We start from the raw sequence: 25,586 nt of genomic DNA, 5'->3' as shown, positions 1-25,586 counted from the left end.
TTAAACTAAAAAATATAAGTAATTCATTTTAAAATAAAAATACGAAATGAGTATCAAAAGTTTTCTAAAAATGTACCTATCTATTAGCACGATATTTGTCAGTTATTCAGATTTAATTTTTTATGTTCACAATATTCGGTTGCTTGTAGCTATATCTATTATTTTTTTAATAACTAAGATTCGGAAAATAATAGATAAGTTACAATTTTTAGAAAAAAAAATTGGTACCAGTTTCACACATTTTTCTGATTTCAAATGAAGTACTTTTGTTTAGATCTAATTAGAAAAAAAATATTTTTTTAAAAAATACAATACCACCTTTGAAATCACCTTAAGAGCCAAATTTGCTCGGTTTCGCTAGTGTGATGGCTTATGTTATCTTGTTTTATAGTTGAAGATTGAAAATTGGAATTTTGCGGTAGTTCTAGAATGCAAATCGGACTTTCCCTTTTTATGTTTATTAAACGGCAGGCCCTGCCAAGTTTACGTTAAACAAAACAATCCATATAGAACCATGCATTTACTTGTCCTGTTTCTTTCTTTGTCCACTCTTGATCGAGCCTGGGGACAAGCTAAGGGCTAGCTTGGCGACGGGACGAGTAGGATATATTTCTTGAGATCCTGGATGACACGCTAGCTAGGGTACAATGCAAGATTGTTGTTGCCTACCTGCACGGGAGCGAGGTACCCACTCCATGCATTATTCCTGCTACTCCCTTTTCTTTTTTGGCCCTCCTTTCAGTCCAGACGAGCTGATCGAGAAACGACAGCACTCCAGGCAGGATGCCGTGCCGATGGATGGATCCAGGGGATTGGATTTAGCGTGCAATAATGCCATAATGTTCGTGCCACCACGAGCTAGCAGAACCTTTGCTTGCCCAGCTCTGATCAGATTCTATTGTCTGTTCAGGCAAGAGGCAACAAGCAGGCATGGAGTAGCATGTACATGCTTGCTGGACTTGAGGACATCGCGACATCCGTCACGTGCCATTGTTAGTTTGGCGTGGAGTGTGGAGACATCGAACGAAAACAACGTCCCCGGCTCTCATCCCAGACTTCATTCAGACTGATCCTCCCGTATCCTACAACAACGACGGACGTACGCAGCACCCCTACTTAGTCCTATTTGGATCCAAATCCTACAGCCTGTTCGGATGGCTGAGGCTGGCCGGCTTGGCAGGCGCTGGCTTGAATGCTTGGCTTGCATGCTGGCTGGAGCTTGTGATCGGTCCAGCTATTTTTTAGCAGGTGAAAGTGGTAAACTTTAGCACCAGCTACTCCAAACAAGAGTACTAATAGGATGACTGAACTTTAATAAAAATTTAAAAATTTTAGCATGTGCATAAGTGCTAATATATATACGCTAAAGTTTAGGACTCAAGTTCCTCCAAACGGACCCTTACTTTTTAGAGAAAAGGTTTCTTCCATTTTACTCAAACGAATAAAACATTCACAAGTGTGCGTATTCGAAGCGTGCCCGCTATATAGCCAGCAAAAGGGAACAGACATCACAGATCATGATCGACATCATTAAAACTACCAGCGTCCCGCATCAAAGAGTTTGCTGGCAGCGCCCCTTGCAACCCCTCAAACGTTGGTGAAGCATCCGTCTGAGGCAAGACGCGCAGGTTCTCTCGCCTTTATGTCCATAGCCTAACCTACCTTTGCGCCCACTGGCGCTTGGGTCCCACGCAGAGCTCGTGACGTGTGGCACTGCCTAGACTGTGTGTCGGCGTCTCTCGCAGGAGTTCAATCACCTGTTCTGCTGATCTGCTCCGGCACTAGCCAACAGTGATTTCGTCTCACAATATTCCAGCATCAGTCTCCAGCACCAGCCAGCCAGCAGTAATTTTCTCTCGCAATATTCCAGCACCAGCCTCCAGCACCAACCAGCAGAACAGGGTAAATTCTTGTTGGAGGTCTCTTTCAATTTTTCCCGCCCGTAATCCACCTAGGGTGTGTTTAGTTCGCGAAAAGTTCTCGAAAAAATTGATGTAGCACGTTTCGGTTTTATTTGGCAATTATTATTCAATTATGGAGTAATTAGTCTCAAAAGATTCGTCTCGTCATTTACAACTAAACTGTGCAATTAGTTATATTTTTTAACTATGTTTAATACTCCACGCATGTATCATAAGATTCGATGTGATGTGCATCAATGAAAAATTTTAAAAAAATTTCGCGGAATTAAACACAGCCCTGGCCTACATTTCAAAAAAAAATGCACCTGGCCTACGCCTGCGTACAGTGTGTAGGGCTCTCGTCACAGGTGGTACATTGGAAGAAGACAAAGCGTCGACAATGGGCAATGGCCCACGAGAACATCTAGCTAGGGAGCAGGTTGCCCTCTTTATTTTTTGTGCTTGCAAGGTGTGTAGCAGCTAGGGCCGAACCGCTGCTCATGGCTGTAGCGACAGTGGCAGGGAAAACTCCACCAAGGCTGTGTTTAGATTCAAAATTTATGTCTCCAAATTTCATTTTTCACCTATCACATCAAATATTTTACCTCATGCATGGAGTATTAAATGTAGATAAATAAAAAAACTAATTGCATAATTTTGATGTACATAACGAGACGAATTTTTTGAGCCTAGTTAGGTCATGGTAGAACAACAATTATCACAAACAAACGAAAAGTTCAACAGTATACTACAGTATCTGATGTGACTCTTTTTACCACTATTTTACGGATCTAAAGTCTAAACACAGCACAAAGCCTTCCCTGCCCTCATCAGTATCAGCAATACAAGCAAATACATCGTCGTCTCTTTCATGCTCCTTCCCGCCTTAACAGAGCTCACCACCTAGGCTTGAGTAAACGACAAGCCGGGTGACAGTATGCCGCCGGGCCCGGTTCAGGTCAGATCAATCAGGTCTAATCCCCTTCAATCCAATGAATTATGAAAGATTGAGTGAAAATTTACTTCATTTTCTCCTGCAATCCATACGTACTAGGTGATTTTTCATCCTACTGGTCTTGAGTCCGTACGTTGCGGGGGAAAAAAGAAGAAACTGACACTTTGGCCCTGTTTGGTTTGGGCTTTGACCACTAATTTAGAATTTAGAGTACTAAATAAAATCTAATTACAAACCACCTGTAGGACCCCTGGTAAATTTGCGAGACCAATTTATTGAGGTCTTTGACCGTATAATTAGAGAATGGTTACGGTAGCATCACTGTAGCAAATCAACAATTAATTACTGTTATTAGATTCGTCTCGAAAAATTACACCCATCTTTAAAAAGATTTTACAAATAAATTTCATTTAATATTTCATGCGAATATTCGTCTTTTTATGTAATTTTGATGTGATATCTTACCAAACGCCGCCAATTCGATTTGAATGAACTAGGCAGACAACCATATATATATGATGGGAAGCGCAGTAGGGCCTGCGTCAAAATCGACGAAAAGCTAGCCTAGCCGCCAGGGTCAAGCTAGAAATTTTTTATACCAGAGTTGACGTGCAGTAATCTTGATTTTCTACATAATCATTTGGTAGTAACTACAGTGATTTAAAGGTGATTTGCCCATGGTCGTCGGAGTTGGCGGACCCCGATGGCTGGCCGCAGCTCCGTCCCGGCTAGCCGCCAGGTTCTATTTGTTTCCACTTTTTTCACACACGTTTAAATTATAAGTTTTTTAGATTAAGAAAAAACGGCTTCGTACTAGAAGGTCCACAGCCAAACACAAATCGTGGTACATAGACCGGAAAGCAAATGATAACCCCTCTTCGATTATAAGCTAAGCGAAGATTTTCTCACTTTGCTTTTATAGTTCAAATTTTTGAAGCGGATAAGCAAAAGGCTAAGTGAAAATAAGCAGGACCGAGATTATTATTTATTTCTACCGATAAACCAATTATAATTGCAGAAACAAGGTTGATTAATTGGCATATGTTCAGTGGAGATTGTTGGGTTTAGTCCCACATTGGAAATTAATGTAGGGGGAGTACAACATATAAGATCAAGCAATCCTCACCTATCAGACTAGTCTTTTGGGTTGAGTTAGGCCCATTATCTTAATCCGTTGTGCTCCGTTATGTCTGGGCCTCCATATAATTTCTAACAAGTGGTATCAGAGCCCATGAGCTAACAATCTCTTTCACACGTTGACGGGGGAGCCCGTTATCTCCGTTCAATAGTCACGTCTTTGTGACATTGGAGATGAAATTACTCTTGTGACGGGGGAGCTCGTTCGGATCCACATTTGGGGAGTTAAAAAAATTGGGATCTCCGTTCGGATCTAAAAAAACTTAAGGCCCGTGATGATGCCTTCTAATAGAAGATTTGGGCCCAATGTGTGACCGGGGAGATTGTTGGGTTTAGTCCCACATTGGAAATTAATGTAGAGGGAGTACAACATATAAGATCAAGTAATCCTCACCTATCAGACTAGTCTTTTGGGTTGAGTTAGGCACATTATCTTAATCCGTTGTGCTCCGTTATGTCTGGGCCTCCATATAATTTCTAACAGAGATCGGTCGCTGGATCGCGCGCGCAGTCGCAGCCAGGTTACGTTGCGTTCGTCGCGGCGGTCGGCACCCGGCCGCCGCCGCCGCATGCACCTATCGGCCGCCGCCGCTCACTCTCGATTCGTGCCGCACGGGCGCGGGTGCGACGGAATCGACCACCCTTGCAAGTCTATGGCGGATATGATGGGCCTGATTGGTTCGCTTCGCTTCGGAGCCTGGCTCCTCTCATTCAACCAGGCCCGCGGTGGCCAGGCTACCCAGATGCAGTGGCGTCTAGTTTGGTTGATGTTTCTGGCGAATCAGGCGCTGCACAGCTGGTGATTGGTTGCCCGGATGGAAGAGCATTTTCCGCTGCGCATGCTCGCTAGTGCGCTTCCCAGGCACCGCGCGAGCCAGGCTCACCGGATACGACCGATTTTCTCGTATCCCCGGAGCCAGGCTGCAGGCCAGCTTTTGCATCACGGGAGCCAGGCCAGGTAGATCATGAAGGCTTCCAAACAGACCGTTGTTGCATCCGACGGGCCTGGTTGGAGGGTGATGCGGGAAACCAATCAGGCCCGATGGCGCTGGCTGCGGGTGGATGATGCGGGCAAGTACTGGCGAGACAGAAGGGGATGATGGATGGATCATGGATGGATGCTGTGACAACTGAGAGGGAGCTCCTTGTACTGGCGAGGAAGTACCATCACTCGCATGTGTTGCTTCCTCATAGGCTGCCTCCATGTCCTTGTTGGCCAATGCCTGGTTGCCTTGCGAGATGCAAAATTCAAAATTTCAAAATTATCTTGTGCCGCATGTATAGAATATTAAATTTAAATAAAATAAAAAATGAATTGTATAGTATATTTGTAAATTACGAGACGAATTTAACGAGCTTAATTATGTCATAATTAGACAATAAATTGCTACAGTAAATATGTTCTAATAATGAATTAATTAGTCTTAATAAACTCATCTCATTGTTAATCTTAAGTAACTGGACCGGGGAAATGTCTTTTCCGAGCTGCCGAAAACACAGTGGCTACAGCATGTAAAAGACTTAAAAGGCCCTTTACATTGAATACGAAAGACATTGAGAGGGTCACAATAAAGCGGCTCGTAGTTTACGCGGAGGGCATGAACAGGGCGCAACTAGTAACATGAAAAAAAAAAGCTAGGTTGGTCTCAAATGGAAACTGCATACTCTGATCTAGGTTTTGTACAAAAGAAATTCAGCACAAATAATTGTAAATTTTAGAAGGGGTAGATGATGACGCATTTCATGTGTGGCGGTACTATGAAGGACGCACCCAAGGGATAGTGCAGCGGTAGATGACGACGCATTTCATGTGTGACGTACTATGAAGAACGCACCCAAGGGATAGTGAAGCCCGAATATTCCTCTATATAACTTTACTTTTCATATCCTTCCTACGGCTAGAGCTTTCTAAATGCCACTTTAGCTAGTCAATCCATAATCATTTAAGATCACTTAAATGGGTCCCATGAACTACATATCGTATTTTTTTAAAAAGATTTAGTTGTTTTTTAATAGCTAAAGGTTGCATGTCCAATTATATATCAAAAAGATGCACGAGATTTAATTCCTGAAAAATAAAAATGATCAACCCATATCGTTAGATTAAAATATCCTAAACATAATTTGCCCTATACCTTTCTTCTGACTCCTAAATTTAACCCGCATCCTTGGATTAAACCGCTATAATCCTAAATTACTTCACCACCTTGCATTCCACCCTATCCGCCAACCGCCCGCCACCCCTTCTGCCTTCCTACAACTTAATTTACTCCCTCCGCTTTTACTTACATGTCTTATTAGATTTTTTAATTGGCCAACTTTGAACGAATTTATAGAGAAAAATAATAACATTTATAATATTTTATGAAATCCACCATTAAACATATGTTGATATTGCCTATGTTTGGTAGTAAAGTGGTTGCAATATTTTTCTATAAACTTGGTCAAAGTTGACTAACTTTGACTTAGGACAAACCTAATATGACATGTAAATAAAAACAAAGGGAGTATTAACAAACACGCATCATTGGATTAAAATAAGCGAACTCCAAATAGCCTCACCTCATTTTCACACAATACCCATTGAACGCAGGGGTGAAGCTATATAGGAATTTGGGCACCCAAAACAAGATATACAAAAATAGTGATCAAGTCTAAATTTTCACTATATATGCATCCCTCGTGACTCAAATACATGTACCCACAAGGTAAATGCACCCCCTTTCAATTACTCTAGCTTTGTTGTTGATCAAACACCACTGCCCCTCCCATCTCCCCACAATCTCTATGTCAACCAATCACTCTGTTGGTTTAAAATGATCTAGCCCTAAATAGCCTCATTTTCCACCTCATCCATCGATTGATGCCACCCCTTCCACATCCCCTAAATATTTATTTATCAATCAATCCACACCGTTGGATTGAAATGCTCTAACCTTAAATACCCATGCTTCACACCGCATCCTTGGGCTGCCGCCACCCCTCCTACCTCCCCTGTAGCCCACTTATAAATCTGGCCGCAACTGACACCCTCCTTCCTTCCACACCGTTGGATTGAAATGCTCTAACCCTAAATACCCATGCTTCACACCGCATCCTTGGGCCGCCGCCACCCCTCCTACCTCCCTTGTACCCCACTTATAAATCTAGCCGCAGCTGACACCCTCCTTCCTTCCACACCGTTGGATTGAAATGCTCTAACCCTAAATACCCATGCTTCACACCGCATCCTTGGGCCGCCGCCACCCCTCCTACCTCCCCTGAACCCCATTTATAAATCTGGCAGCAGCTGACACCCTCCTTCCTTTCACACCACTATAGCCTATCGCGAGATCCAACTCAATTCCTTTCTCGTCTCCATTGCTAGACAACTCCGCAACCATCTTATGCCTCCATCCACTGTCCCTCCTCCGGTTTACGAGGGTTTGAGTCTACAAGCAGAGAGGATCACGCCGAAATTTGACGACCGGGTTGAGTATACATGGAAGGCCGAGCGACGGTCATGGAATCACTCGATTGAACGCAAGGAATCATGTATGCTTTACCATGCCCCCCCCTATTCGTAACTTTACAAGATAGGCATGTCTGAGCAAAATTTGAGGTAGTGGATCCGGTATTAGCAGAAAAATTATTATCATCGAATCAAATCCACCATCTTTTTTTTCGCTTGAATCGGCATGGTGGTACCCCTGATTTCTAGATCTCAGTTTAATTTTTCATCGCCTGAGCCGTCTCCTGTCCTCTCTTTCCCCTACAAATTAGCGAAGGGGATCATAATGTCCTTCCTACTTTGAGCTGATGACTTGGGAAACATAGTTGTGCTATCCGAATGGCAAACTAGGCAGTGGATCCCCATGTTTCTTTTCCCATGAGGAGGAGGCAGTCTAGGGTACCTTGGAGCAGCCAATCAGCGCTTGAAAATCGGTACGTGTCACTCTTGTCGAGCCAATCAATTACTAAATCGGGATTCGCACACAGGCGGGACTGTGAATTTTCAAACAGCTTTTCTGATGCAAGATGAGGACATGATTCAGAGTGTGATCCCACTGCAGAGGGCAAATCACTCCATGAGAGAGGAAAAGCTGATGAGTGATTGGTTGTCTCTGTCGAGGCAGGAGGGGGCCCCTCGAAATTGAGATGAACAAGAGCTGCCGCGGCAACTTGGGTCATGGTGGGCCTCAACCGAGGCCCATCCGAGTCCATTCCTATCGTCCTCTTGGTCTCTCGCAGCATCACTCACGGCACGCGCGTTCACGTGGGCTTAAAGTGAACGGTGGGCTCGATGAGAGGGAAATGAGTTAGTATCGCTCAAGCACAGTGCCGGTTTTCTCAAAAAAAAAAAGCACAGTGCCGATTCTTCCTCCTGAGAGCAGCACAGTGGCTGAAGAGTCCTTCTAAAAAAAGGGTACAGTAGTCCCAGTGCAGCAGCAATTTGCAGTTTTGGAATCTCTCCGAGACTGGAAAACATTTTCAACTTTGTTCCCAGGTTGTCCTAAACATGTTTACAGTTCAGTGTTTAGGCTGACAAGTTGCTGCCTGTCCTACTTGCAAAGTGGGCCATGTGTGTACCAAGTCAGTCATATCTAGCTAATTGCGCCATGCATCATGTTGCATCTGGAGGACTGAAGATTCCTAGTCGCCTAGTGGGGCTCAGCCATCGCATGCTGTTCATGTTTGACGTCTGGAATTTCAGGTGAGCACAAGAATTTAACTTCTGTTTCAGTTAAGGAAGGATCCAATGCACCAAACGGTGGCTGCAAGCGTGCTGCTGCGTCAGTCTGCGGCTCGTGACAAGCTCTGCCAATTTTGTTCGGCTGCAACCAGCTAACAGTGTTTTTCTCTCACACTAAATCAGTATCAGCCAACCAGTAGTATTTTTCTCTCACAACAAATCAGTACCAACCATCAGCCACAGCCAGCCGACTTGCAAGTGGGTTTGCTCGCAAGCCAGTAAGTAGATCATCTTTCGGCAATTGATACTGATACATATGATGAACAACTCTGAAACAGAATTCAAGGATCGAAAAATGTTGTCCTAGCCGTACCTGCATTGCTTGTTTACTGATGAAGCGAATACCCCTTGATGCTTCGTCGATTAATATTTAATTCGGTGCAGCACCTCTAGCCTCTAGGGCCCAGGGGAGGATGGATGCTGGTTGCTGAAAAGAGGAAGGAAGGGGTGGGTGGGTTTTCTTTTGGGGGTTCTTCATCCAAGCAGTCACTGACTGGGCCAAGCCTAAGTGATTCCTGAGCAACAGTCAACAGGTATATGATCCTTCTGTTATCTCTCTTTTTTTTCGAGAATACATCCCCATGCAGCAAGAAACCATGAGAGCCATAGGTCGTGTTGAACAAATACTGATGTTTCAGTGCGATATTTGGTTAGTGCTGGGAGAATCCTGAGTTTGTTGCATGCCAACGTGTTTTTTTTTTTTGGCTTGTGCCACTGCAAAGGCCCGGATTTTATACGGTTTGCACGAGGAGTGGCACATGCCGGATTAGACGAATTATTCGTGGTCGGGAACTTTGCCGTGGCAAATAGATAAGATTCCCCCATCCCCATTTTTGGCATATGGAACTTTGGACACGGGAAACTGTACAGAATTGGTCCTGTCCAGTAGGATGTGTTTGGGCGCTTGGATGATATGTGGTCAGAATGCGTGAATGACTATGCCTGAACAATGCATTGTAGTGCAGCAATGCCTTGCCATTCAGGATTTCAGTCACCACCAAAAAAAAATAGAAGGAAGGATCATGTATGTAGGATCAGGACTTAGGAAACCTGGGACAATTTTCCCAGGTGGTGTTTCTCTTTACCTGGAACCACCAACAAATCAAGCTGCACCTGCAACTGGAATGCACAAGCTAGAATGCAGAAACCACACCATTTATCAAACAGACAACTTTAGTCTACCAATATCCATCATTTCATTTCAGTTCAAGTACCCAGCAAAGGTATCAAGGGTGCTCACAGTCTTCTAAAGTTACGACGCCGGCAAGTTCGTCAAGTATGACCTCGCCAAGATAAAAACAAACGATTACAGAGGATAAGAGCAATCCTGACGGACTCATATTCTCTACCACCAGCTCAAACGGCACACGTTTCAGAGACCCTCGGCCGCTCGTCCCTGCTGCTGACCATCAAGTCTTCAGCTGGGAGCTGCTCCACGGACAGAAACCTTGTGCTGGTTTGAACTCATGGCAGGGAACACAAATCCACCTGCTCACAATCTCCATGCCTCCTACTCTGCGGTGGTCGCCTCCTCCTCATCACCTCTCAGCATCTCCATAGCGGCGGCGGCTGCCTCCTCATCGCGTTTCAGCTTCGCAGCCATTTTCTCCTCCTCAGCCATCTTCGCCAAGGCCTCCAGCAGCAGGTTCATGCCCACATACTTGTCACTCTTCACCAAAGCACGATCACGCTTCCCGTGGAGCTGCAGGATCCTCTTCTCGTACTTCTTCACCTCCCTCTTCCGTGCCTTCGCCTCAATGCAGGACTGGCAGTACCAATGCCCCTTGGGCACGGAAGTGAGAGGAGGACTCAGGCAGTAGAGGTGATAGGCCTCATCACAGCCGTCACACATGATGATCTTATTATCGTCCATGTCACAGAAACAACGCCGGCAGAGGCATGATGGGCAGTACCAGCATTGTTTACCTATTTGCTGTTTGCTAGCGATCTGTTCAGGACTCAGGCACCGGATGTGGTAGTACTTGTACATGCAAAGAGAGTGGCCACAGATCAGGAACATCTTTTCCTTCTGTTCAGGTTCTTTACACACCTTGCAAAGGCCTCCGAGAGCAGTCTCCGACAGTTTCGGAACCTGGGAGGAGGCCATAGTGCAGGCAACAATAGCTCCCTGAAATACAGCATAACATTTGGTCAGTGATGTCCATAGTACAACTCATAGAACTGAATATGAAAATTGATCACCAATGCACAAGGGGATCCAAAATGAACTGATGAAAATGCCAAAACATGGATGGAAACAGTACAGGTAAAAACGTTCTCCCCGAAGAAATGCAGGTGCAAATGAAAGTAAGATGCAACAAGAAACATTTGGTGATCAAAATGTGTCCCATTCTTTGTTATACTATTACTCCAATTTGGAGCTGCAAAATCAATCCATGTCATGTCCTGGAAGCTGCATCAACCAACTGGAAATTCAGTCAAGGAAAATGGTTTGTTTTGCAATCAAAGCAATTGCTGATCGCATTCTAGATAAGTAAGCCACTGCTTATGGGAAATAAAGATGGTCCATGGACTACAGTCCTCCAGATAAAATCGATCTTTGTTTGAGATAATCTGGTTCAACTATTGGTTGCCATAGGCCTGTTCCATTCTCCCTTCTGAACAAGCATGAACTGATTCATGTGTCCATCTTAAACTCCCAATTCCCCTAATCCCCTTGCCTTTCAGCTTGCAAACAACCCAACTGACCAAACAATATCCATAGTTACCTTGCCACAAAAGAATTCCTGAGATTAAAGAATTCCTGAGCAATCTCAGGAATTCTTTTGTGGCAAGGTAACTATGGATATTGTTTGGTCAGCTGGGTTGTTTGCAAGCTGAAAGGCAAGGGGATATGTATTCACATGATCCCAGCAAAACAAGCCTCCTTCCTTGTGAAAGGCAACCGCCTTCCCAAGATGTCAAACAATTTGTTTCTTTGTCCATCAAAAATTCCCAATCCACCAAGAGCGACCTTCTGGTTGACACAAGCACTTCAAGGTAAGTGATTGGAGAGTGACCATTACAACTGATAAATCTGCCAGCACCTCTGTTCTTTGATTATCCTCACCCAAAAGTACAAAATCACTCTTCAGATAATTTATCTTCATATCAGACATTACAACATATGCACATAACAAACATTTCACACTCTAAAGCACAACAAGAACGTATTTGAAGCAAGGGTTAGTCCATTTGGGAACAAATGGCACCTCGATTTAGTGGAAGTTCTTTCCAGTATTCCAACAGGTTTGATTAAATTCATTATGGAAACCATCAGGCATGGTGCTCTAATCGATCTATGGACTAAATAACATCAGATACTTTCTCTCAAAAAACTAAAAAAAAATACAAACAGCGTCAGATACTTCTTTTTCTGTAAAATCTTCAACCAGCATATTATACACAGCACTTCAGCAGTTTTTAGGTCTCCTCGTTAAGATCACAAATCCGGCTATACCTGAATTCAACTTTGCATCTCTACCTCAAACAACTCTCTGTATAATAAACAAGCATCCATAGCAAGACGAAACAAACATATTCATGCAAATCCTCAACCTAAAACACTCAGCCCAAACAGAAGCCATCTGTTTCCCCATCTGAACCCTCTCCCTCAAAAGATTCACCGAGGGAGTTGAATTTTTTTGGGGAAAACGCGGCCAAAACGGCAGGAAGTAAGGGGAATAAGTAGAAAATACATAGTGTTCGGAGAGTACCTTTGCCTGGTCGCGCTTTGGGGGAAGATTGCTGCAGGATCTGCGTCTGGGGGGAATGCAGGAGGAAGACGGGATCCAGGGAAGATGTGCTGAGTTCCAGGTTCAAAAAAAAAAGGGAAGATGTGCTGAGCCAAAGGGTAGGGGTATCTATATTGGATACAGCTCAACGAGGGGAGGAGTAATCCTCCTTAATTGGCCAAGGAAACGCTCCTACCTTCTCCAAAAAATCGAGGGAGGATCCTGACAAAATTCTGGCACTAGGTGAGAGTTTATTGCTTCCTTCCTTTTTTCTGTTTTTTTCTTTTTAATCCCCTCAAAAAGTTGTGTTTCTGTTACTACTCCAGTTAAGCACAATCTCTAAGATTTTTTTTTCAAAATATTTGATTCATTCCTTGTCTACAATTTCTGACATGTTTGTCACTGCCCTGGATATATCTGTAGGTGGTCATGGTTCTGGCATATTTATAACTGAAAGAATGAAGTACTATTTTGCCCAGCTATATATTTGTGTTGCAACTCTTAAGGATGCAGTCTTATCTATTAATAGGGGCTAGCACTTGATCTCTTAGACACTAAATACTTGATGGTACAGCTTAATCTTTTGTAGACTCAAGAAAACAGTAAATTTCCAGTACACTATTTTCATAGGCTGGATAAATGAACTACCCAGGTTAGTGTTACTTTTCATGGGATGTAGGGCAGCGCTGTATTAGTATAAGTTTCCATATCAGAGTACTACCCACTGCTCCTCTTGATTCAACTCTTCATCCCCTCCGATATATGTGCCACTGGAACCTAAAACTGCAGTGTGAAAAGCATATATAAAGAAAAGAGAAATGGGGAACTTCTTCTTGTTGAACCAATCTTTTGTTTGTCTCTGAGATTTTCTTCTAGGTATTATATTTATTTCACTTCCAAATTCTTACTATATCAAGTGACCTGATGACACATTTAATCTTGTTGGTACTTTCTTCATACATTTGGATGCAATGTTTTTTTTCCCATTTCTGGTTGCAGCAGTATCCAGGACAATTTCCCACTTATCATCATAACAATGAATTAACGATAGAAGTTGAATGCCTAATTGCATATAAGTTCGTGTAATTTTGGTTCAGATCACTAAACTGCAATTATCATCTTAGAAAACTGAAGTTCAAATGTTTCAATATGTAGTTGTGAGATGGTTTCACAATTTTAAAATACCTTTCTCCCTTCTCTTTCACATTCTATTTTCTCTTGGTTTCTTTTATCAAGATTTGGGGTACCTATGCTGCAAGCACCAGAAGTTAGGAAACGGACAAATGTTGCAAAAAAGAAAAATGAAGAGTGAAGCTACCAATATGGTCAAAGCGGATATTATTAATTTATTGGGTTGGAGGTGCCAAAAATGCTTCTTATGTGTAACGTGGGCAGACTAGCAGAAAACAGCCTAGAATGTGATAATGCCAAGCTGGAAAAAGTTAAGTGCCTTAAAAGTTACCAGAAGAATAGACATGCACAGAACTTGTGAGCCTGTGACAGCCTATCCTAGAGGGTCTTATCCTCAATTTCTTTTCCTATTCCACTTCAGCCTTTTTTGGAAGTTTACAGTTTTATCCTTCTTCACCAGATTTATAGGAAACCATTGAACTGTGCCAAATTATCCGATATGAGAGAACATACAGGGATATACTCAATAGAACAGGTCAGTATTCACAGCCACATCACAGCTGTCCTAATACAGCTATATTATTTTCACATTTTTTTTCTGGCGTTATTTGAACTCATCACACAAAAAATATTCATAGATAAGACATGCGACCCATGGATCCTTTAATTGACATGTTAAATAGAATTATCTCAACGAAATTGTAAGCAAATGAACTAGTGGCATCAGTGTTACTATCCATATAGAATTGTGCACTAGACGATAACTCTTTCCTAATGTTGTTTATAGTGTTTGTCCCATCCTATCAAAAGAAGAATAGGCTACTTACAAAATATAGCAACTGATTAGCAATTTTGTCAAAAAGTTTAGGTACCTAATGGAAATTCCAGTAATCCCGAAATGAATGTTCTTTTAGTGCTAACTCACCATTTTATAGGCAGATACATGTTCAGTTCACACTGCTAGGGTCAGTAGGGTTGAAATGTTGAAGTAAGCAATCTGCACGAACTATCATAAATGCACCAGCGCATGAACTTCATTTTCTTCACCTGAGCCAAAGAAATATTCCAGGGTGTTAATATGACGGCTTTGATACATCTGCAAGTTTTAAAGATGAAAAACATGTGGTTGTACACTTAGACCTGCAGTACGAACTATGTTAATGTCCAAATATCTGAGAAGATTACCCACAAGATCAGATTGCATCATAAGGTTTGTTCAGATTATAGGCATGCGTGTATGCAGTGAAATGAATGGCATTCTAAGAAGAAAATCTTTGGGATGGACCAATACATAAAGGGATGCTCAGACTTAATTTATGGCAAGAACTTTTTCTATGGTTTTGTTTTATTTTTCAAGAACGTCGTGTTTTTTTTCACATAGCAATCCAGGTATAGTGGCATATACATTGCCACAAATGAGGAGTAAAATATAATACTAACCTTTACTTGATATAAAACCTAGCTACCAATGCAGTGACGATTTCCATATCATCAAAAGTCGAACTAGCCTAAAGAGTATCGAGTTAAAGCAGACAACCAAAAACAGAAATGCTACTAGGAAAGTGCTCCTATAATGTGCTTTTCCTCCAAAAGATTGAGCAAAATCATCGGGTATCTTTGACAGATTTCAGAGTTGCAGCACTGATATATAGCATGGAAAAAATATTGCCACGTTCAATCACTTATCATGTCGCAGCTTACGCTAGTATTCTGCAGGTACAGTAATGTAGAAATCATGAAGTCCTCTCAGCTGTACCGTGGTTCAACAAGCGAGACACAATGTTACTCCACGCAGCAGCTGATCTTTGCGAGGCTCATAGTCAAGATACCCAACGCACCTGCTTCTATCCAGGAAAAAAAAGAAGCAAAATATGAATGGCCTCTTACACAAATGCATTGTAGGTGCTGATGGTGCTTCCTCCAACAATCAAATTGCACATAAGTGCTGTCTCAACCACGAATGGACGAATATGTTCCGTTTCCATCCTGTTTTCGGTGCTGTTGCGAAGTGTCCGTATCAGTATGAACATCTCAAGGGGGCACGGGCGCTTCAAGAATCCCCAGACTCTTTGCAGCAGGCCTGCCAAAATATGGATGAGTATCAGTGCTTGGTGCTGCAGCACCTTCAAATGAAGCTAAAATTAGGAGCCGGAGGAATGGTAAAACATGGAAATGAGGAAATGAATGGCTGGGCAGAGCACTCGAATCGAGAGGATAGTTTGAATTGCCACGAAAGTGAATTCGCGTGCGTTGGAGACTGTGGGTGAGCTTACGCAAGCACAATCGGACAAGAAGATGGATGAATACACATTGTAAAATGTCAGGGCCAGGGGGCATCATACACCAATGGATCAGTAAGCGTATCCGCGATCTGAGCCTCCACAACGCAATTGGGTTGATCCAGTAGGGAAGGAAAGGCTGGCCAGTTAATTACCTGGATCGAGTCGGTTCCGGGGCTCCCATCCCGCGATCTCGGCGGCGAGAGGAGGCGCTGGGCGGGTGGCGCTGATCGATGATGGTTCTGCGTCCGCGCGCGGAGCCATGGATTCGGCGGGTCGGAACAGAGGCGCCAGCGCGGGATGGCGCGGAGAAGGCGACCCGAGGTGCGGCAGGGTTCAGGCCTTCAAGGGGAGGAGGGAAGGCTCTCGCCGCGAGGAAGGCAGGGTCCGGCGGTCGCGGCAGGCGGCCGAACCGGACGGTCGGAGCGCGGGCGCACGGCCGCGGTTGGGGCCGGCGCTGCACGCCACGCCGGGCCGTGGGAGCTCGCTTGCCAAGCGTTGCAGTGCTGCCGGCGCGGCGCCAGCGCTGCTCCGCTGTGGCCGGCGCGACGGTGGCGCCGGGAAACCTGGAAGGCACGGCAGGCCGGCAGTGCCATGGGACAGGAGGAGGCCAGTTGACCGCATGTTTCCCAAGCGTGGCGGGCCGAGATCGCTAATTGGAGGCGCGGTGGCGCTGCGCTCGCCGCTCGCGCGAGCGCGGCCGGGTCGGCTTGCGCGCTGTTGGATCGGGGGCGTGAGGCACGGGCGGCCAGGTTGGCTTCTTCTGGCGCGTCGGTGGCGGCCGCGCAGCGCGGGCGGTGACTGGCGAGACGGCGGCCGAGGGAGAGGGCGGGCCGACGCGGAGGCCGCGGGCTGCCTTGGTCTGGCGCTTGGCAGCGGGTTCCCGCTGCCGTGGGTGGTGGTGGTGGCTGGGTCTGGGTGCTCGCGGTGGCAGAGGCAGCGGCGTTCACGGGAACGCTTGCAGCTGAGCAGCTCGTCTTTAGGGTCGGATCGGCCTGCCGCGCGCATCACATCAGATCTCAGGAACAGATGCTATCCACGACGCAGGTTTGCGGGCAACCAAGCACCACCCAGCAACCGAGCCGAGAGGCATGGAGGATCTGCAGCTCCGGCATCTACCGGTGGCGTGGCGGTTTAATTTGAGCACGTCCAGGTGTCCCCGTACGACGCTGCGATTGGTCCAGACAGAGGATAGCAAATTTGGCACACGAAATTCCACCCGGAGTGATCCTTACGAGTGTGCACCCGTGCATTATGCCACGGAGCTTCTTTTCCAAAACTCTATCTCAGCTTCACATATTTCATACACATACAAATGGAGACACTATAGCCTGTTCTGAGTCCTGATCATTCATTTGTGAGGTTTTGTACACTCAAAAAGATATTTGGGAGGTTTTGGCGAATGTGAAGACCGCGTCAAGCATCCAACTCAAATAAGCAACTGGAGATGGACCGTATCGTCACAGTGGTACCAGTTGAAATCAAGATTCAAGAGGACGATTGCTCTGTCAATTCTCGAGTTATTCTGGTGTCAGTTGGAACATTACATATTTGTTGAAAATCCTTTAGAGACATTTCAGGTCTATGCTTTCAACACAACCATGCTAAACATGGAATATGATCGAGCAAGTTTTTTACATGCTTGGATATGTTAATCCATCCAGTCCAGTGAGCCTCCTTTGGAAGAGGCCCTGCTAGTAACGCCATTTTTTCCCCTTTATCTTAACAGAAATAGGTAGAGTAAGCGTTCTTCGCAGAAATTGGTAGCGTATTTTTCCTGGCTATATTTTGCCCCGCTTGATTCAACCCAAGAGCATTACACGATCACGTCAGCTCATCAAAACCAACTTGTACAAACAGAACAGGGTACCACGGATCACTGAATGAGCATTTCAGTCGCCCACCATGAACAAATACATGCCATGACAATGATTCGTAATTACAACCAATATTTGTGGTGAAAACGTGCATCCGGATTACAAATGGTCAATAATATCCTCTACACTCGGATACATGTTAGTTTCGACAATTGATGAACACATGGAAAAGACCATATATTGTTACAGCAGCTGAAAAGTGCCTATAGGGGAATTAAATATCCAATAGTAATCCAAATTAATCAGCTAGGTTGTTGGTTATGACCAAGCACGGTTGGGAGGCCAAGCACGGTTTGAGTGAGCTGGCTACCAGCATTTGCCTCGTCCAAAGGCTTGGGAAGCTTTTGCTTCTCGTTCCCATGCTGCATGGGAGCCTTTGGTATGTTAGCTTGTGTATCTACAGGATCATATTCGGGTTTTCTTTTTTTCTTCTTCATCTCGCCAGTGTTTCTGTTGCTGTCATCAGGGATTGCACTAGAACTTGTTTCGCGAACCCTTTCATAACTTTTCAATGCCTGGTTTTGTCCATAATCAGGTGCAGGGTATATGATGGGATTTGTTATTGGTGGTTGTGCTACCTGTGGGACAACTCCACTTTGCATTACAACAGGGTAGCCCTCTTGTAGTTTAGCTGATGCAGCAAGCCTCTTCCTCTTCAATCTCTCTTCGTTGCGAACCTAGATTAGTTAAAAAGCAAAAATGTGAGCAACAGAATGGTACAATATATAAAGTGACCCAAGTTCTAATCTTGCATCTGCTTTAACTTTTTAATAAATATGACCATATGTACATATTAAAAAATGGGGGAAAATATTTTTAGTAATGACCTTTTGCTGGTTGTACAATAATCTTTTCCGATCCTTCGATCTAGAAATGGCATCTTTGATTCCAACATTATCCATGTAGCCTTGCGGCCATAGCTCTGCAAGCTGGTGTAACATTTTAAGCATGGTCAGACGATTGCAGATGCACTTGAGATCAATTCATCAATACTATATATTTTTATATACAAAATAATAACTCCAATCCTTTCTTGGAGTTAAATATAGCAGATAATTGCAATAAATTTGGAGAGAGGGAAAAATGGGACATTAAAAAAAAGGGGGGTAATTTTACAAACCGGTACTTCAAACCCTGCCTACAATAATTTTTACATCGAAAGCAATCCCTTGCCCTTTTACTCAAAACAAGCAAGGAAGCTCGAGAAACAATGGATTAATAATCCTTCCACATGAGATAAACAATAACAGCCCATGATACAAATTGGAAGAGCAAGAAGCATAACATCTGGTTTCCCTAAAGGCATTATTAACTGCAAACCGCAGATTGAGTTGTCACCTTATCTATGATAGCACAACTAATTTGCCAAGATAAGATATATTTAGCAAATTAAAGAAAAACGCAAGCAAAAAAGGACTGAGGAAAAAACAATGTGCTAATGGCAGAGGTTTTCATAAATGAAATGGGCAAGCTTTCACCAAAATTGGTACAAAAGACTTTTTAAAGGAAACAAAAATAAGAAACAAGCTAAAGCTTCAGGATCAATACCTCCACATATAACTTCCTGCTCTGAGGGCCCTTATCTTCATCCATACCCTGACAAGGAATCAGATAGGATCCTGTTCAAGCCACTTTGGTTGTATAGAAACTCATCTACATGTTCCACTAGTAATAATTGCATCGAACAATCAAGAATCAAATATACCAATATGTACATATATCTTTACCAACTTGCAGATGATAACAAAGGCTGATGAATGTTTCCTAGGTGCTAAAGCCTTTTTAGGCTCCAAAAGGGAAAAAAAATCTTATATATATGTTTATAGATTTATACCTCAACATACAGATCATACAGATCACATATCCTATCTTCCAATGCAGCATCCATTACAGACTTCCCTTTTAAAGCTCTTCTTTCATCATTAGCAACCTGAAAATCATCAGCTGAACCATCCTGCTGTTCATTGACCTGGTATCATGTTAATAACAGTACATATGTCATCAGACACAATGAATAAGAGAAAAGTAATTAACAAGAGCTAAAACATCAATAGGCTAGAAGGAAGTCTCACACTTCGTTACCAATTATATCTTTACCTTTGACTTTGCAGCCACACGTGTTTTGATCATTTCGTTGATCTCCATTTTTATACGCTGAAACCGGTCAGCCTTCTCCAGTTTAGCAGATAGACCTGATTCTACCATTTCTTTCATGTTTCTCTGTTAAAAATTGCATTAGTTAGAGATGGAAGGCTAGGAGCAGACATGCACAATGTTAATAAAGTTGCCGTAGAGATGTCATTTGAGTCAATGGTCATCACACAGCACCAATAAACCACAACATAAGCATCCTCAGAAACTAGAAAGTGATGGTCTAATTGCAATTAGATACTCTGGCTAGCTAACAGATTTCTTTTTACACCACATCAGGCCTCAAAACATTTTATCTGTTGCTTAGTTGCCCTTCTTGTTTCGCGTTGCATTATATTGACCTCACAGATCAGCATTGGTCATGGTATTTGAGTATCTGAATAACCGGATGATGATCACTTATCTCAGATTACCATAATATTTTTTTAGAACACAGATTACCATAATCTTTTGCAACATAAAACAAGTTATTACAGATAAACATGTAATGGCATGTCCTGGCATGCTTGAAAAGTCTTCTTTTTAATACACACTCTTCCACATTTGACCATAACAAGCTGAGAAGCTTTGCTAAAATTAATTGTTGCACCCGACCAATATGACATTTTAAAATGCACTCTCAAAGTTGTCTAACGCAACCAGTAGTACATATAGGGCCTGTTTGGGACTGCGTGGGCGATAAGCGCGAGACGAATAAGCGATAAGCGGCCGCGAGCTCGCTTCTGCGATTTTTGGCCGCCCAGTTCAAATCCCGCGTTTTGCCTTCGCACGCGGCCAGCGGACGCGCGTCTGCCGCGAGGCGTTCGGCGGGCTTTTTTCGCTTTTCTTGCTCATACGCGACGCCATCGCGGTCCCAAACAGGGCCATAGAGCTATTGGAAGTGATCATTTCTAAAATGGTACAATTAGTTTAGCCAAAAAAATGATCTTCAAGCTATATTGTAAGTTTTGCTAACATGTATTAAGATGAACATAATGTGAGTATTCAAAAAATCTTTAGGTAACTTTCCCAATTTTGAAAATAAACGATGATGAATTAAACACAAAGAGGCAGCCAACCAGTGCCATACAATACCATGAAGTCAAGTCCAAGATAAGCTTAGTAGCTTCCATCACTAACCTTCAGTGTCCTGCGCTGCACAAGGTGTCCAACTATGCCCATAAGGCGGTCCATCAACTCATGTTCTTGGATCTTGCCTTGATTTGCCTACACCACACAACAGTATTTATGGACAGCTAAAGTAACTACAAAGTAGTCGAGAGGATTCTGCATTGTATGTTTGAGTCAGTGTTATCCAAAACGCTAAACGGTAAATAGTCAGTCACCTACCGTTTAGCCCATTATTCGGGCAAAACGGTTGTTTAAACGGGAAAAACAGCCGTTTAAACGGTCAAAACAACCGATTAAACGGAAACGGTGTGCCACTGTGTAGCGTTTAGACGGTGTTTAAACGGGCTAAACGACTGTTTAGGCGAACATGGGTTTGAGTAAGAAATCGAAATACTAGAGATTCATATTTAGTACAAATAAAAAATGCGCTAAATGGATATTGCAATTAACAGAAGTGACACAAGATTTTGAAGAACGGCCACTTGGTCAATAATTTTAGAGAAAGCAAAACTGCAAAAGCCAAAGCATACATATCTGGTATGCAACCATAACTTTCAAAGTTCAGACAGAGTATTCACGCTTGAAAATGAAGTAAATGTGGACGTGGTGATTCATACCGATAACCTTGCAACCTTGGCAAGCTTTTGCTTTACTTCTTGAGGCAACCGTCTTTTAACTGCTGCCTGACCATTTGGATCTACCTCATTAATATCAATCGTTGGTGGTCTATCTGCAAGGAGAATTTCAAGCATATCAAATTATTTCCAACACTACTTTGTCCACAGAAAGGCTCCCGCACATCAGGGGAATACTGCAACTCACATTCAGCAACAATCTTCTGGAGATCCCGAATAGCTCGCTCAAGCCTGGTGCCTTTGGGTTTTGTACCTGAACCCTCCCTACCAACAACGGGGTTCTGAAAACAACAGAAAGTGTTGAGTTACAATATATAAAATCTTTGGTGATACAGGTAACAAGAATATGACTATATGAGAAGTGGGTTGAAGGCTTAATCTTGTGCCCACATTGAGAACAGGACTCTTACCACTGTTTGTGTAGAATAGACAGCACTACCCATAGCCATAACAGGATATTCACTTGGTCCATACTTCTCTTTGCGATAGATTCTATTTGATGGATCTTGATTTTCCCCGCTTGCCTTTCTTTGTTGGAAATCAAGTTGCACTGAAGTACCTTTGTCCCTGTAAGCTGAATAAGCATAATCATATGTATCGCTGGTTTTTGACTTATGTGCATAGTCAACAGGTAGTGCTGCAGCTTTATGCTTTTCCAAGTCCCTTAGCTCCAAAGGAGCATGCGAGGCATCCCTACTGATCTTAGCACGCGCTGTAGCATCAGCAGCGACGGAGAAATCAGAAGATTTTCTTTTAGGGGCTCCTCCAGGACCACTGGCTTTGTTCTTCACCACTCTGTTGTCCTCATGGTATTGACCATAAGAACCTACGGTGCTACTAGCTAATTGCTTCCCTGGCTGCACAGTACCTCTTCCAGAGGATTTCCCAGGCATATCACCAATATTGAAATAATCAACTGGAGCATGCTGATTAGTCTCAAGGTAAGTACTTGCTGAGTCCTTTCTTCTTCTTTTTTTTGGAGCGACATTTGCCGATGCACCAAGATCACTGCAAAAGAGGGTTAAATTGATGAATATTTCATTGGTGGCTTGGTGCTGCCATTGACATAGCAATGCAGGTGTACAAGTAAGCATTTAATGATGTTATTACGATCCATTGCTTTGATTAAACTGACGTAAATCGCCCATGCTAACATCTACAAAAGCCATGAGCAGACTGCAGAGTAACCATTTGTTATTCTCATTTTTGTTGTGACGATTATGAGTTTATTCTCAATGCGAATGGCATTTTATGTCAGCTAGAACAGCATGTATATCGAAAGCTAAAAAATAAGTACCAAATGTGCCAATCAGAAAAGAATCCATATGCATTAGCAGAGGGGTATGGAGCATAAATGCTATTTGCATCCCTATTTACTCCAAATTAAAATATTGGAGGAACCTTACATCTGTTCCAGCTTTCCTTTGTTCACAAAATACCCATCGTGCTTAGTTTTCAAATTATCGACTTCAAAATATTCATCCTACAAAGAGGAAAACATGAAGTAAATTAGTAATAAAGAAGAGGATTCATTCTCGAGACATAATATAGTTAACAGTGCACAGAAACATGTTTTAGCATATCTCATGGAAAGCATTGTAAATATACTCAAATACAAGATGAGTAAATCACATTACAGTTTCTGCTTAAACTGAGCCATTATATATTAAAAAAGGTAGACGTCAGGTAGTTCAGTATGGTAGAAATATTGGGAGGCACCTTTTTCAATTTGCAGACATAAGCTCAGGTTTTGATTTGTCACATATACAATCAAATATTCTATTAGAGTTCAAGATAGGAATAAAGAATAAGATTTCCCCTACCAATAAGCAGAGAGTTCAGAAGGGTAGAACAGAGGGCTAGGGTAAATACTGATTAAAGAAATGGGTACATCAATCAATATTATTTAATGTAACCTACATAGTAACTATACGAAATACAAAATCAAGCCATTTGAGGTGTCAGATTTAATAAGCATAAAACTGAGATCATAAAGATCCTGAAGCCATAAAGACAAATTCATCTAGAAATAAGAACAAAAGTTTGAATAACTAACCAACTCAGCATCATCAATAAACGAATCCTCGGTGTCATACTGATCATCATCCGGTACATCGTCAAGATCTTCTTCGTCACTACTATGTTTGCCCTGGCAATTCAAATATGGAGTCAAAACAGCATACATTTTGAACCATTGATAAAACTAAGCCCAGTGTGTACTACCATGTAAAGGCGCTCAATTTTTTCAATGACTGAATTAAACCGATTTGGCTGTGTTGGATCCTTTGGGTCGTTTTCTGCAGGATGTGCCTGATACAGATCATAAACAAAATGTTAAGTGCAGGACTTCTTGAATGCCAAACAATTCATTATATTCTAAATGTAGAAGCCAAAGTTTAACATACTTTTTACACTGAATATTGAGAACATCATTACAAGAATGGTAAGGATGAGACTTAACTAATTTAGGCACAGAATGGTTCTAGCTCAGTGACTTTCAAGGTTTTGGCAGATTACAAGAGAGAAGTAGTAGTCAAATTCCAGAACACCAGAAATATTAGCAACAATACTTGGAACATCTCTGGAAAAGCACATGTACCTAAGAAAAGATACTAGTTTAACCAGAACAGCAGAATGAAACCACCCTGTGTACATAAATCAACAACTGGCTGTAATTAAGACTATCATTGTTGTTGTCATAGGGATTACTACAAACAGGTTAACTAAAGGTATATAGCTTTTGTGCCCGTTACCATCTTTAGCTAGCATCTCTTACGAGGGATGACCTGTTGCTACCTACCAAACACGAAAGAGCCTTTTACGTTTCATGCTCCAGATCTAACCATCAGGCTCAAGAGAATCCTTCTATTTTCATCTACTCGAAAAGCTAATAAGCAGAGCACAAATTACAGCAACACGGCAGGTAACCCAACCAACACGCAACAGCACTGCTTACCGCACCAGATGGGCCCGCATGTGCGGCGAACGCCGGCTCCGCCGCAACCGCCGGTGCCGGTGCCGCTTGCCCGGCCTCCCTAAGGAGCTTCTTCCAGGATACGATGGTGGTCTCCCCAGGCCGCAGCTCCACCGTGAACAGCTGCCTCCGGCACGCCGCCGCAGCTTCAGGGACCGCGGCCGCCGTGGCGGGCGGCTGCTGCGGAGCGAGAGCGGGCGGTGCCGCGGCAGCGGCAGGGGCCGCCGCCGTCGCCGCCGGAACCCTAGCTGCTGCGGCGGCAGGGGCAGTGGCGGAGGAGGGGGCGGCCACGGGGTCTTCCATGGCGAGACTGGGAGAATTTGGAATTCGAGAGGTCACGGCATTAGATCGAGGGGGCTAGGGTTTTGACGAGGTGGGCTGGAGCGGGGAGTGGGGGAGTGGAGGCGGAGGAGGTGGGCAGCGTGGGCTCCGGAGTCCGGAGAAGGGGGGGGGGGGGGGGGCATGAAAACGCCCTCGGTTTTGGGTTGGGGGGGGGGGCGCGATGAGGTTAGCCCGTTTCCAGCGGTGTGAGTGCGGATTCGCAAAATGCCTCTCTGCGTAGGCGCTGTGAGATGGCATCTTGTAAAATATTATGTTCGGCTGGATGTGAAGACACATGCGCAAAAATTTTCTGGGCCCACCACCAGAGACTCATCGACTGCGACGCTTAAAAAATTTACATGCACAACAGCCAACAGAAGAGACTTGCGAACGCTTTGCGGATTGGAGAGAGAAATCGTAGGAATACGCATTCTCTCTCCTCGTCGCGGGCTCTCCGTGTTCGCATGCGGCACCTGCTGGAAGAAGGAATAGTGGCTCCCGGCTCCCTATTTTACGAATGCGAGGTTGGATAGGAGAGCCGCTGGAAACAGCTAACCGCCGTGGATTTCTCGTCGCCGTTGGCTTGGCTCCTCGTCTCGCCGCCGCGTACCCATCCTCGCTTGCTTTTTCGGAAAGGGCGCGCGGATGG

The 25,586-nt window shown here is 43.7% G+C and overlaps 2 protein-coding genes across 11 annotated transcripts; both read right to left on the bottom strand.

The window, feature by feature from the left end:
• Window positions 1-9,897: 9,897 nt before the first annotated feature.
• LOC120708891 (PHD finger protein EHD3-like) lies at window positions 9,898-16,809 on the bottom strand. 9 transcript variants are annotated; one of them, XR_005689509.1, is made up of 5 exons: window positions 16,025-16,809; window positions 15,478-15,670; window positions 14,516-14,637; window positions 12,442-14,070; window positions 9,898-10,853 (listed from the first exon to the last, which is right to left on the bottom strand). XR_005689509.1 is itself a non-coding variant. In XM_039994324.1 (5 exons), the coding sequence occupies exon 5, from the start codon at window positions 10,830-10,832 to the stop codon at window positions 10,236-10,238; it is 597 nt and encodes a 198-aa protein (XP_039850258.1). In that variant the 5' UTR covers window positions 10,833-10,853; window positions 12,442-12,530; window positions 14,516-14,637; window positions 15,478-15,670; window positions 16,025-16,478; the 3' UTR covers window positions 9,898-10,235. The 9 variants fall into 9 exon arrangements, 8 of the variants coding, with proteins under 8 accessions (XP_039850258.1, XP_039850254.1, XP_039850257.1 ...); XM_039994324.1 differs by having other exon boundaries at window positions 12,442-12,530; window positions 16,025-16,478; XM_039994320.1 differs by having other exon boundaries at window positions 12,442-12,530; window positions 12,656-14,637; window positions 16,025-16,261.
• Window positions 16,810-17,740: 931 nt separating this feature from the next.
• Window positions 17,741-25,027, bottom strand: LOC120708889 (ubinuclein-1-like). 2 transcript variants are annotated; one of them, XM_039994314.1, is made up of 13 exons: window positions 24,599-25,027; window positions 23,866-23,952; window positions 23,699-23,791; window positions 23,049-23,125; window positions 22,053-22,650; window positions 21,830-21,923; window positions 21,625-21,737; window positions 21,017-21,103; window positions 19,844-19,966; window positions 19,581-19,715; window positions 19,295-19,342; window positions 18,574-18,675; window positions 17,741-18,423 (listed from the first exon to the last, which is right to left on the bottom strand). In XM_039994314.1, the coding sequence occupies exons 1-13, from the start codon at window positions 24,917-24,919 to the stop codon at window positions 17,989-17,991; spliced, it is 2,313 nt and encodes a 770-aa protein (XP_039850248.1). In that variant the 5' UTR covers window positions 24,920-25,027; the 3' UTR covers window positions 17,741-17,988. The 2 variants fall into 2 exon arrangements, with proteins under 2 accessions (XP_039850248.1, XP_039850249.1); XM_039994315.1 differs by having other exon boundaries at window positions 17,744-18,423; window positions 24,604-24,760.
• Window positions 25,028-25,586: the final 559 nt, after the last annotated feature.

The sequence above is a fragment of the Panicum virgatum genome, chromosome 5K, assembly GCF_016808335.1.
Source record: "Panicum virgatum strain AP13 chromosome 5K, P.virgatum_v5, whole genome shotgun sequence".
In the NCBI taxonomy this organism is placed as follows: Eukaryota; Viridiplantae; Streptophyta; class Magnoliopsida; order Poales; family Poaceae; genus Panicum; species Panicum virgatum.
The sequence above is the reverse complement of the archived record's forward strand: the minus strand, read 5'-3'. Positions and strand labels throughout refer to the sequence as shown.

Bases quoted from the DNA above. Each gene is read 5' to 3' on its own strand.
- LOC120708889 (XM_039994314.1), bottom strand. From the start codon at position 24,919: ATGGAAGACCCCGTGGCCGCCCCCTCCTCCGCCACTGCCCCTGCCGCC. The intron at 23,126-23,698 runs GTTAGTTATTCA...TCCTCTTTGTAG, and splicing joins TTATTGATGATGCTGAGTTG to GATGAATATTTTGAAGTCGA. The intron at 22,651-23,048 runs GTAAGGTTCCTC...CCTCTTTTGCAG, and splicing joins AAAGGAAAGCTGGAACAGAT to TGATCTTGGTGCATCGGCAA.